This window comes from Arvicanthis niloticus, chromosome 10, assembly GCF_011762505.2.
Source record: "Arvicanthis niloticus isolate mArvNil1 chromosome 10, mArvNil1.pat.X, whole genome shotgun sequence".
NCBI classification, from domain to species: domain Eukaryota; kingdom Metazoa; phylum Chordata; class Mammalia; order Rodentia; family Muridae; genus Arvicanthis; species Arvicanthis niloticus.
In genome coordinates, this window is record NC_047667.1 from 58,339,127 (window position 1) to 58,352,322 (window position 13,196).

The window sequence follows — 13,196 nt, forward strand, 5'->3', positions numbered from 1 at the left end:
GCTCTGCAGAGAGGGGTACAGTGCTTTCCCCTGAGCCATCTTTCCAGCGCTGGTGTCGGTATCTCTGAGAATGGCTTGTCATGTGCCCTTCAAGACATTCCTCCACAGTGATGAGATTTTGTTCATCTAGCTGTTTCTCTCTCTCTCTCTCTCTCTCTCTCTCTCTCTCTCTCTCTCTCTCTCTCTCTCTCTCTCTCTCTCAGGTGGGCTGTTGTGCAACATTTTGGACCCATCAGTTTTTTAGTCTTTGATTGGAACTTGGAATGTAACTGTTTTATCAAAACTAGAAAAACCTGGGATAGTAATCAAATAGTACTTTAAAGGAACACTCCAATTCCACCTGGAGATGATGCATAGAAGATATTTATAGGTAGAGCCCAAGTTCATATCAGAAAGTAATTTTAAAAAACCGAAACAATAATATATAACTATCAGGGTTCCTACATCTCAAAGATACCTTAAACATATTGTTTTAACATTTGATTTGAACAAAGAATGTGAACATTTTAACAACTAAGAACATGGAGGGATGTCATGGCTGGAAGCATGCTGAGTAATGTCACTGTTCTATAGTTGCGAAGAGACTCCATGACCAAGGTAACTCTTAGAAAAGAAACCATTTAATAGGAGGAGTTATCTATAGTTCAGAGGCTTAGTCCATTATCATCATGACAGGAGCATGGCAGCACACAGGCAGACACGGTGCTGGAAAAGTAGCTGAGAGTTCTACAATCTGATCAAAGGCAACACGGGAGACTGGGCCTGGTATGGGCTTTTGAATCCTTAAAGCCTACCCCAGTGACACACTTCCTCCAACAAAGGCACACCGCCTAGTCCTTCTAATCCTTCCAAAGAGCTGTACTCTTTAGTGAGTAATCATTCAAATATATGAGCCTATGGGGCCATTCTTACTCAAACCACCAAAGTCAAAATGATGGCAATCACAGAAGGATCATGTGCTGTTTTGTATGGTATATTAATTGTAGAAAATGGACTGCCAGAATCCTGACCCATCAACCATCCCTCCATCCAAAGAAACATATGCTGCATATGGTCCACTATCTGATACGAACTAGAGTGTGTTCTTGGCTCCCAGTGTGACAGTTCTTGGAGAAAGTGCTCTTAAGAAGAGAGTTCAGGTTACATGAAGTCATAAGGGTAGGCCCCCAGGCCTATATAATCAGTGTCCTTAAAGGAAGAAGAGCTGCCACGGATGAGCTGGGGCCTAGAAGACATGACACGTGGACACTGAGAAGATGGCTATCTGCAAGCCAAGGAGAAAAGACTCAGAAGAAACCAACCCTGCAAACACTTTCCTCTTGGACTTTCAGCCTTCAGAATAGTGATAAAACTTCTGTGGTATGTTGTTATGATGGCAGCCCTAATAGACCAATAGTTTATCCTGAATCTAGAAAATTTGGGCCAAATAAACACATTGTGCTAGCAAAATCTAAAAATGTTCGCCTCAGTACCTGCCTACGACTCTTTGTTTCCTAGATGGACACAGGAGAGGAAGAATAGAGAATGGAGCTAATGGCAGCAGTCTTCTGCAAAAAGAAGGGGGCAGTGCAGTAACCAGTGAGCTGGGCATCTTCTAACAGAGAGTGTCTCACTAGCAAGATGCCAATCTTACCAGTGCTTAGGAACTAGGGGGACGGGGAGCGGAGCCCTTAGATGGAAGTGAGACTGCATCTGATGGACAGTTGTCGCTAACACCATCTCTTCAGCATCCATCATCTGCCTGGGGACAGGTAAGAAACATGTGTTCACAAGGATTTCTGATTTTTCCTTCTTTCTCCTTTGCAAGGTGTGACACCATGATGTTCCCAGCACATATGCATTAGCGAGGGCTCTCAGACCTAGGTTCCTTCAGGCTTCACATTTCAGGTCTGCTGTGAGCTGGATGGTAAAGTCAGTATTTGTTACAACTGTATTACAAGAACTTAAGGAAGCCTTGGCTATGAAGCATGGTCTTTACTTTGTGGACTCAGAAATCTCCTCTAATTGTTCAGGGCCTTTGTTACTTCCTTCTAGATTCCTGCCTTTGCTCCAGGCGGCTGAAGTCACCAAACCATCCCTTTGACATTGTTCTACTCAGTCCTTCCTAGTCAGGCCAAGGTCATCATTAGCAAAGCTCCAATCAGTACTTGCCTCAGTTAGGAAAATTTTCTTTTTCTCTTCTCAACTAAATTTCTTTTCCTTTCAATCCCTTCCATTTCTTCTGCCTATTATTCTTTTGTGTCGTGTGTGTGTGTGTGTGTGTGTGTGTGTGTGTGTGTGTGTAGGGTGGATATGTTGTATTCAAACTAGTGGACTTTGGACATAGCCTAGTAGTCACCTATCATCCTAATTCTATGAAAAGCCTCTCATCAAGGGTCAGCCAGAATGTGTCTTATTTCAATCAGATCTGCAGCTATGCTACCTGCTCCTCATGCCGAGGACTTCTCTGGGGCTCACTTATCTTAAAGACAGAGGACGGTTTTGTAGTCAGTTTTTTCCTTCAACTATAGTAAACAGAGAGTGGAGAAGGAGGGGCTCTGTACAACTGCTGTCTTTTAGGACAACCTCCTTAGCTTTTCAAGTATTTCATTCTGATGTGACTTTAGGGACAGACATGCATTTTGTAGTAATGCCATCACTGAAATCTATAATACTCCTGTCTGCACCCTTGGCAGCATGTTTTGGCCCATTAATAAATAGACACATGGGCTTTTTTACCCTGCAGGTGACACTCAGTTCCTAGATTCACCTGGAAGCCTCATTCATTGAGAAATTATACATATGCTGTGCCTATGTTAACAGAGCACTGTTGATTAAACGTTCAGCTTCATAATTTTGGGGATCATTATGTCACTTCATTTTTAGCCTTCACGCATCTTATTGGAATATCCATCAGATAGTTTATAAAGCTACTACTAGTAGCACTAAAACATTTAACTTCTTTTTGTTTGCTTTCTTTCTGCTTTGGTTTTGTTGTTTAGAGAAGGGTCTCACATAGTCCAAGGTAGCCTACAACTCACTATACAGCCCTGGCTAGCTTAGAGCTTCTAGGCATAGCAATGGCCTACCCAGCAGCTCTGAGAAGCCAGCTGCAAAGGAGATGACTGCCTACAGGGTAGGAGGAACAGAGCCTATGTTATGGGCAGGGGAGAGGTCCTGGAGGAAGGTGGAGCCCTATCCAGTAGGGTCTACTTAGACACACAGGAAAGGAAAGACCCAAGGCACAGGGCAGGAAAGGAAAGAACAGACTTAGCTGGAGGCATGGAGGAAGAAGGTGAGTGCAAATGTAGCAGGCCTCTGAGGTGGAAAGGAAGAAGCAGACCTAGCTGGTTGCATTTGGGAGGTGAAAGACTTAATGGAACTAAATGGGCAACAACTTTGAAACAGTCAAGCTAAAGTTTATAGATGACGTTAAGATTCCTAGCCTCTTCTACTTTCCTCAAGAGAACATTCTTCCATAATAGAAGTAGAGACATATTTCATAGTTAACAAAGGCTCAGTAATCAGAAGTTTTAAGGTTCGCAGAAAACTGGCAAACAAACAATGAAACTACTGCCAAAGAACCAAATAATTCCTTAGTTGCCAATGCCCGATCCTAGTATAGAAAAGGGACTGAAAACTGTTGTGGAGAACAGGAACGATTTCTCTGAGGAAGTAACTCAGACTGCAACCTATACACACACACATGAACTAAGTAAGGAGGGGAGTTAGTGTCAGGCAAAGGGGGTGGGGGATGGGAAGAGCTGCAAAGGGCAGGTACCTAGAAGAAGAGAAGGAAAAGGATTAGGCGAAGCTGGAGGGATGGGGCATTAGGGAAAGTGAAGAGCTGTGGGAGCTGGTGGTCCTTGTGTGTAATATGCTAATGAGGCTGGTATTTAAGCTACCAAATATGGAACTCCTACAAGTGTAGCACAGGGTAACATTAAATACGTGTCAGCAGGAAGATAAACAGGACGGAACAGAATAAGTCACACGGAAGAGGGCAGCCACCCTCAGGTGAGCATGAAGACAAAGGAGCAATTGGGGTGCTTCTGAGGTTGACTGCTTACATGACTTGGGGGCATGCTACTGTTCACAGAGAGGTCAGAGGATGAAGAGGTGAGGGGGCACTAGGTAGGTAAGGAAAGGTCACAAGTTCAATTCTGTAGTTGTGGTGTCTTGGAGAGGAGATTACAAGGAGATTTAAGGGTAGTGTAAGGTAAAGGGACAAACTCAGAGTTCACCAGTAGGTAAAGACTGATGCCCAGTTCCCTCTGATCAGCCTAAGAGGAGAATATACAAGAAGAGGCTCTATGGATAGGCTGCACAGCGCTTCACATGTAACGGCCACCAACAGGGCAATAACCTCATTTTAAAAACTGGGACGGGAGAAGCCAACAAGAACAGAAAAAAAAAAAGTGGAGAGACAAAATCTTTGACTAAATATTTGTGAAATCAGGAATTAATTAAGGGGAGTCTATAGGTGGCATTTAGTGTGAAATGTGAGACAGTTTCACTTCTAATTACTGCCTTTCTTCTTTACTTCATTCCACTTACCTCTATCAAATGGGAAATTCATAATCATAGATCACCAGGGGATAAAATATGCATGGGGTAACATGCCAGAGAACCCTGGAGACATGAGGGCTGGGTCCAATCTTATGGAGCAATTTCTCCTGAAGACCGTGGACAGCTGCCAGCCAGCCCTAGCAAGCTGAGCTTATCACACCCAGACATTCAGACACAGAATGACAGTAGTCTTTTTTTTCCCCTTGTTTTAGGTTTTTTGAGACAGGGTCTCTTTACATAGCTCTGCCTGTCCCCGAGCTCACTATGTATTCCAGGCTGACATTGAACTCACAGAGATCTTCAAGCCTCTGCGTTCTGAGTGCTGGGGTTAACGGTACAAGTCTGCCTATCTGAAACCTGAGGGGCACGAACAAACAGATGCTCAGTACACACTCATTAGACACATTTGCTCTGCAGGTATTTTCGTAACTGGATGCAGTGTGCACACTGTGAAACATGTCAAAAGCATGTCACTGCACACTCTCCCTGACACCTAAGAGGGCATGATAAACTGGAAACACAGTTTGAGTTCAGAAAGTCTGGCCTTACTGTAAATACACAGCTCTTATTTAAGGAAGATACAGTAATTTTACTGATATCACTTTCTAGAACACCTGAATACTTTTCCCCTCAAAAGCTATCACAGTGTGAAACACACTCCCTTCTGTGAATGAAAAAGATATAACTTTCAGTTGTAATCTCATGGTCATCCTTATTTTCAGTATCTTGTCCAAAACCAAATCAAGGTCAGAGATGTGTTGCTGACTGCTAGCTCCATGGGGGATGGAGCAGTGAGTAAGTGGGCATCAGGGGCCATCTCACTAATGTACGTGGCAGCAGCATCCTTGCAGAATGACAAAAGAAAGAAGAGGTGTGGGTGGAAGGATGGAGTGGGAGAGATGGGAGGAGGGGAATAAAGGTAGTTCACCATCTCTGATTTAAAAACAGCTTTTGCAGTCTATAATCTCTCTCTCTCTCTCTCTCTCTCTCTCTCTCTCTCTCTCTCTCTCTCTCACACACACACACACACACACACACAAACACAAACACACACACAAATTAATACCCTCATAATGTCAGTTTTATTGACCAAAATCAGACTTGGGCAACATTTTCCTTTAAGTGTTCACACATGTAACAAGAGCTGTATGGGCGAACACCCAGCACATGTGTGGATTCACTCAGCTATAAATCTAATGAGCACACCAGAGTAATTGACACTTCAACATGTCTGATGGGTAGGCCTACTAAGAAACACTGCTGAAGAACTTCTGTTTTTTTGTCTTGGTTGAACTATTTGCCAATAACTCTGTGGTCTCTTTCACATATTTGATTTCTACTGAATACAACCTGGTTCTGTCTTACTCACAGTGACCAAATTCTTCAATGTGGTAGTGATTGTTTTACAAAAGTTCTGGGGCATTTACACTTAGCCTACCAGAGAGGGCTGGACATTACTGGAAAACTTTCGTCCATTGCTCAGATCACAAACTACTGGCAGCAAGTGGATGAGCTATTCAATCCAAATATGTATTCAAGATTTCAGTTATTAACATTTCCACACCTGTGCTTATGTAAAGTCTCTTATGTCCTAGCACAGAGAATCATATTCTATACAATTTTAATACAACCTGTTATTTTACAACATAATTCTGAGTTATGGTAATTAATTAATAGTGAATTGCTGCTGGGTGGTGGTGGCGCATGCCTTTAATCCCAGCACTTGGGAGGCAGAGGCAGGCGGATTTCTGAGTTTGAGGCCAGCCTGGTCTACAGAGTGAGTTCCAGGACAGCCAGGGCTATACAGAGAAACCCTGTCTTGAAAAAAATAGTAAAAAAAAAATAGTGAATTGTTAATAATGTGGTTTCACTGTGTTGACCAGGCTGGGCTCAAACTCATGGTCCTTCTTCCTGCCTTATAACCATTAGAAGCACAAATTACAGGCATATGCTACCATGTCTGACTTCTTTTATTGTTTCTTCTTCAGATTTTGCCAGTCAGGAATCATTTTGACAGAAAGAGCCATTTTTGTGATGTGTAATACAATAAAAAATGAAAATAGAGGCTGACGAGAGAGCTCAGTGGTTAAAAGTGCTGTCTGCTCTTCTGGAAGATCTGGGTTTGACTCCTAGCATCCACATGGCAGCTCATGACCACTGTAACTCTAGTTCCAGGGGAGCCAGTGCCCTCTTCTGGCCTGTGAGCACTGCATGCATGTGGTGCATAGGCATACATGCAGACAAACACATCTATACACATAAAATAATACAGTTGAAAACTAAAGTGTAAGTACATAAGCAATATGCAGGCGACATGAGTGTCAGGAGAGATAGACATATGCAGGTGACTCAAGTGAAGACACCTTTACCATCTGATAAACTACTCTGCCCACTTTCAGAAAGGACATTTCTAAGAAAATGAAAATTCTACAGTTGAAGCCTATCAGTTATGAACAAAACCATCCCACTGATTTGCTGCTCACCAGACATCACAGAGGGTTTAAAAGAACCCCAGAGGTCACTGATGTGGGTCACAGAACATCTGCCAAAACGCACGACTGTGAGATGATTCCTATGTTACACAGAGGGAAGAACTGAAACCCATTCTAGACTATGACACTCATCAGATTAGACTCTGATTACTTACAAGTGACAGAGGCATGTTGTTGAAAACAGAGAAGACACATTTCCAAAGGTCAGACTACTGTAAAGAACTTCATATTTGAGAGGTTTTAAACAGTCAGTACCTTATATTTAGATTCCTTTTCTATCGGGGATGCTGAAAAAGGACGGAGATATTTCCCATAAACACAGAAGAGAATGAATGGGAAGAAACAGGTTCACAGGCAGACCACACCACAGCAAGATCCAATCAGATGTTTCTAATAGTGAGACCGAGATCTTCACCTTTTGTTTAATGGCAATGTCCACATCATGAAGTAATACTGATTATTTTTGGCTACAGGACTTAACCAGCAAATATCTTGCTCTTTGCACTTTGAATGTGAGCTACAACTGACTGGGAGATGCTGCTGATGTGATGGGAAAGAACAAGTCTAAATGTTCTATAAACAGAACCAGGCAAACCATGAACTGGATATTTTTAAAAAATACTTTCACAGAGTGTAAATCTATGAACAGGATTAGAAGATACAAATGGCATCGTCTGTGTTTAGAAAATTAACACTTTAGCAAAGATTAGCAGGCTCTTTGCAGATACTTTCATCAGTAAGCAGACCTTTAGTTATTTAGACAAACACGGCAATGATCAGCTTCATGGTCAAATGTTCCAACTAGTGAAATTAATGTTATATGACCTTGCCTGGCTCTGCTGGAAAAGACTAAGTTTGGGTGCCACATTACTGGGTGATGTGGCAGAAGTTCCAAATGTCAGTTGAAATCACTCCATTTACTAGAGCAATCCATGGTGTGGCCCAAGAAAAGTACAAAACATGTGCTGGAGTGGGCAAGGCCCTGAATGCAGCCTGGCAACAGTGTGTTCCAGAGCCCCTGGCACATGAGCATCCCGGTGAGGCACTGGCCCAGAGAGACCATTTTGTCACTCACACAGGTGATCCAGATTGGGTGAAAGCTGGTGTTATGAGAAGAGACATTCTCCAGAGACTATACTATGTCAGTACCAGCTCAAATTCCCAGAAAAAGGACCCAGCCAACTCGAGTCCTCAGAGAGACTATAACATGTCAGTACTGTATCAGCTCACAGTCTCAGGAAAAGAGCCCAGCAAACCAGAGTTCTCACTAAACAGATGCACCATACTCTGCAGTCTCATTGGCTGTCAAGTTTAAAAGGAACCCAAATAATGAAGAGAGCTCTCTGCAGAGAAATGCATAAAAACACAGCACTCCCTGGCATGAGACCAATGGAAAGAAGGTTCTGATTCACAAATGTAAAGTTCCAGTCTTACACTGGAATCATGGAAGTTGTAGGTAAACGTAGCAAACTGAGAATTTCTTGTAAGATTTTCTCTTAGAAATCAAAGCCATATATGTAACACATCTGTAATCTGATCCTATTATATTCTTCTGAAATCTCAATGAATATTATTTCACCATAAAGAAAAGTATATACAGTATATACCCTAAAACAGCTGCCTCATTTTTTAAAAATATTTTTTAAGATTTATTTATTTTATGGATATGAGTACACTGCTGCTGTCTTCAGACACACCAGAAGAGGGCATCAGATCCGATTACAGAGGGTTGTGAACATATGGTTGCTGGGAATTGAACTCAGAACCTCTGGAAGAGCAATAGGTGCTCTTAACCATCTCTCCAGGCCCTGCCTCATTTTTCTAATGCTAAAAGTTTGTATCTGGGGTTTCCCATCGAAGTAATTAGTGAAATGAGCAGCTTTGCTACCAAACAATCCCAACCCTACTTTCTCCTCCTCCCTTCCTGCTTTGTTTTCTTCCTTGATGGAACACTGTCTACTCCGATTTACCATCTAAGATGAATTTGCATAAAGGAAGAGCCAAAATAAGCAGTGAAAGAGGACACGCCTACCGAGAACATTACTCAGAGCCAAGTTTTTACCTAAGAAGAATTCTACATACCTCAAAACTTGGGGCTGGAGAGATGGTTCAGGGGTTAGCAACAGTTGCTGTTAACAGTGTAATCACAGAACAGAGTCTGGATGCCAGCACCAACATAGCATCCTGCAAACATCTGTAACTCCTCAGAAGGGCTTCAGACTCACACATAGCTGTGTACATCCCAAATACACATGTGCATACACTGACATGCACAAATAGAAGATTCTACAGTATTTGATATACAATTTAATTTGGTACAAATTAAAGGCAGTTTATATGGCAGATATATCTTGCTAAAGTCTATGCAAATATTCCCAAATCGAAAACTCAAGTCCCAAACTTCAAGTATTTTGAATACATGAAATTCAAGCTGCATTAAACACATTTCAAACAACTTTATGATGTCATAATCATTATATCTTAGAGACTGTCTTTTCTTCATGTACTGATACAGTGTTTACCTCACAGAAATTTTCATGCTTGATTCTATAGACAATTATATATTAACAAATTCTCACATCAATTATTAAATTAATTAAATACCTTTTGTAGACTGGTAGGGTTTAGCTGAGTTTTGTCTATTATTTTCACAGCTACCTGAAAAAGAGAATCATTAAGCTACATTTGAGATATGTAATTCAACTCATAAAACCCTGCAAAGAAAAGTTTTGTTTGGCTCTTAGCCATGCACCACTTACGTCTATGTGATCTCACACAACCAGAAGGTATGGTCTTAGCATACAATTTATCTACCAACTTGTCATGAACCCCCTGATTCCACAACAACAGAATTACATCTTTAATAGTTCTTCCATGTTTCTTCTTTTAAAACTGTAAAAATCATGCTATCTTAATCTTTTTCTCAAAACCTTGAAAGACAACATTATAGAGGTGAGTGGCTCGCTCTTTTTCTTTCTTTTCTGAGACAGGGTTTCTCTGTGTAGCTCTGGCTATTCTGGAACTCATTCTGTAGACCAGGCTGGCCTCAAACTCAGAGATCCACCTGCTTCTGCCTCCCAAGTACTAGGATTAAAGGTGTTCCCTCCATCACCCAATGGGAGAATGGGTTTTAAACTTGCTTTTTCAGCAAATAAAGCTATTGTGCAGGCAGAGGAACTGGATATGCAGACTTTAATAGAAAACTAACAAAAGGGATTTGAAAATCTTCGGAGGCTCTGCCTGCCGTAGCCTATGTCTGAACAGCTCCTAGGGGTGAACGGACAAGGAAGATACTCAAGGGATCACAAGATCATGATATGTACAGCAAGTGAATCTTACTAACATTCTGTGACTAAGACTTAAAAAACCAGTAAGTAGTCCAATTCTAATACAAAACTTTGGATATTTACTAAAATAACCTTTTAACCTGCTGTACACACTATACATTTATAGTTCATATATATGTAAATTGTGTAACAATAATTTCAAATACATGAGAATAGTGGGAATGTGGTTATGCAAGCCAATAATCTCAGCACTTAGAAGGTGGAAGCTGAAAGTTCCAGATTTCAAGGTCAGTCTCAGCTGGGTAGCAAGTTCAAAGCCAGTCTGGGCTACAAAAGACCCTGTCTCAACACTTCTCACCAGCTAAACAAACAAACAAACAAACAAACAAATGGTATTTTAGACATACATTCTTTTGCCATCTGATTTTCTACACATTTACACCTACCTTAGTCTAAGTGGTAATTCATAAAAACTTATCCCAGTCTCATTCCAAAAGCAGAAGAGCAACAGTAACCAGGAGAGGTCACATGATAGACAGCTGAAGACAGCTGAGCTGCAGTCTCTGAGGGATGCTAATAAGGCAGGGGCCAGTCTTGCCATAGTGTTAAAGTCAGTAGTTCAGCCACAAACCAGCTCTATGTGCATACATCCCAGTGCGCACCAGCTCACAGGTACCATTCATTTCCCACTATTGACCATGAGAAAGCAAGACTTAGGAGCAAGGTCCAGCAAATATCAAAAGGCATTATGAAAACTTACCTCTCTACCTGTTAGAACATGTCTTGCCAATTTCACTTTGGCAAAATTTCCTTTCCCTATTGTTTTCTGTAAGCGGTAATTTCCGACGTGAGGCTGTTCATCTGTTGCTGACGTAATGGAGTTTCTACACCGGGGAATGTTCTGTCTGCTACTTGATTTGGTAGGAGGAACATGTGTTTCGGTATATCCATCCACAGATGTATGCTAGGAAAAAGCACAAGGGCTCACAGTCACTCAGACAATTATAAAAGGACAATTAAAAGACTACAATCAGGTGTTGGTGGAGCACACCTTTAATTCCAGTACTTGGGAGGCAGAGGCAAGTTGATCTCTCTCTGTGAGTTCAAGGCCAGCCTAGTCTACAGAGCAAGTTCCAAGACAGCCCTTGTCTCAAAAGCAAACAAACAAAAAGACTATAACTCATGTTCATTAACACTTCATCTTTAATGAAAGTACATTATACTACACAATTTTAAAATGTGAACACACTGTTTATCATTTTTTCCTGACCAGTGTGTACAAAAATTTTTACTTCACATTTTTAAGTCTGTATCTTAACTTTCAAAACAGTTAGATACATTGTTGGGTACCACCGCATTGACGTTCCTATAAAGTTACCATTTTAAGTTGAGTAACACTATCCATGCCCACCTCATTAAAAGGGAAGTATCTTTACTATCAGGATAAACATCCTCACAAATATGGTTGTTATTCTGGAGCTTCTTAATCTTTTCTACTTGTTGACCTCTATCTATCTATCTATCTATCTATCTATCTGTCTGTCTGTCTGTCTGTCTATCTATCTATCTATCTATCTATCTATCTATAGATAGAGTCTTATGTATCCTGGGGTGCTGTATGTAGTTTGTAGGGTAAAATGGCCTTTAACTTCTGTTCCTTCTGCCTGCACCTCCTAAACGTTAAGACCACAGGTGTGTCTCAGCACATATGGTTTGTGCAGTGCTGGCAATCAGTTTGGTCTAGGAGATGATTTTCTTAGCATACCTTTGAGGAATTGCCTAAATGAGATTACAGAGGTGAGAAAATCCACCTTAACGATGGCTGTCACCACCCCATGAGCTGAGGTCCCAGACTGAATAAAGAGGAGGAAGTGAGCTGAGCACCGGCATCCATCCTGACTCTGGATACAACCATGACTAGCTGCCTCACGCTCTTGCCAGCATGCCCTCTTTGCCATGATTCCCTTGAACTGGGAACCAAGATAAAATAAACACTTCTCCTATGCTGCTTCCTGCCAGGCATTTTGTCACAGCAAGGAGAATAATAACTAATATGCACTCTAACCCATGGCATTCCAAAAATATACAAATGTCCATACATGTTGAGAAATGGCAGTAGAAAAAATTAAAGTCTTTGTTTTCCATAATTATATCAGTTTCTATCAAAGAAGAAAACCTGTGTGCACAGCAAAACACTGTAATTTGTAACATACACAAATCTGAACTCCGAGTCAGTATATGGGCAACATTTGTTGGTGCTGTGTGATGTGATGGTGTGCACGGTGTAAAGTGTGGTTGTCCAAAAACCAAGGCCACAGTGATGCCACACATTGTAAAATGTGTGAGTGCTGCCAGGGACACCTCGGATTCATTGTGTGTTTGATTTTAAGCTAATACTTAGGCAGTGAGCTACAATATAAATTCTATTGGTAAATCATCCATCACACACAGTTTGTACTTGGCCACAGTGGACTCTGGGACCAAGATGGGCTCCTTTATCTCAGATTCAACCATGTTTATCCTGAGTCCTCTGAGACTCCTTATGCTGGGGCAAGTTAGCTCCTTGTCCCTGTAATTGGAGGTAGGAGGGCAGCAAACAGTTAAGATATCAAAAACTTTGTGCAGACTGGAGAGATGGATCATTGCTTATGAGTGTGCATTGCTTTGAAAGAGGACCCAAGTTTAGTTCCCAGGACCCTCATCCAGTGGCTTATGACTGCCTGTAACTCTATCTGCAGGAATCTGATATTCTCTTTAGACTTACATAGGTACTGTGCTTACATATACAAACCCATATACAGACACACAATTAATAAGTAAGAATAAATTCTTAAAAAAAAAAAAAAAAACAAGCAAACCACTGTGTCCT

General features: G+C 41.4%; 1 protein-coding gene across 6 annotated transcripts in view; it reads right to left on the bottom strand.

The window, feature by feature from the left end:
- Positions 1 to 13,196, bottom strand: part of Mark1 (microtubule affinity regulating kinase 1) — a 110,411-nt gene that overhangs the window by 44,940 nt on the left and 52,275 nt on the right. For all 6 annotated transcript variants that reach the window (XM_034513009.2, XM_034513008.2, XM_076941577.1 and 3 more), the window contains exons 2-3: positions 11,088 to 11,291; positions 9,645 to 9,698 (exon numbers count right to left, since the gene is read on the bottom strand). In XM_034513009.2, coding sequence (XP_034368900.1) covers positions 9,645 to 9,698; positions 11,088 to 11,291 — 258 coding nt within the window. The remainder of the gene's footprint in view (positions 1 to 9,644; positions 9,699 to 11,087; positions 11,292 to 13,196) is intronic.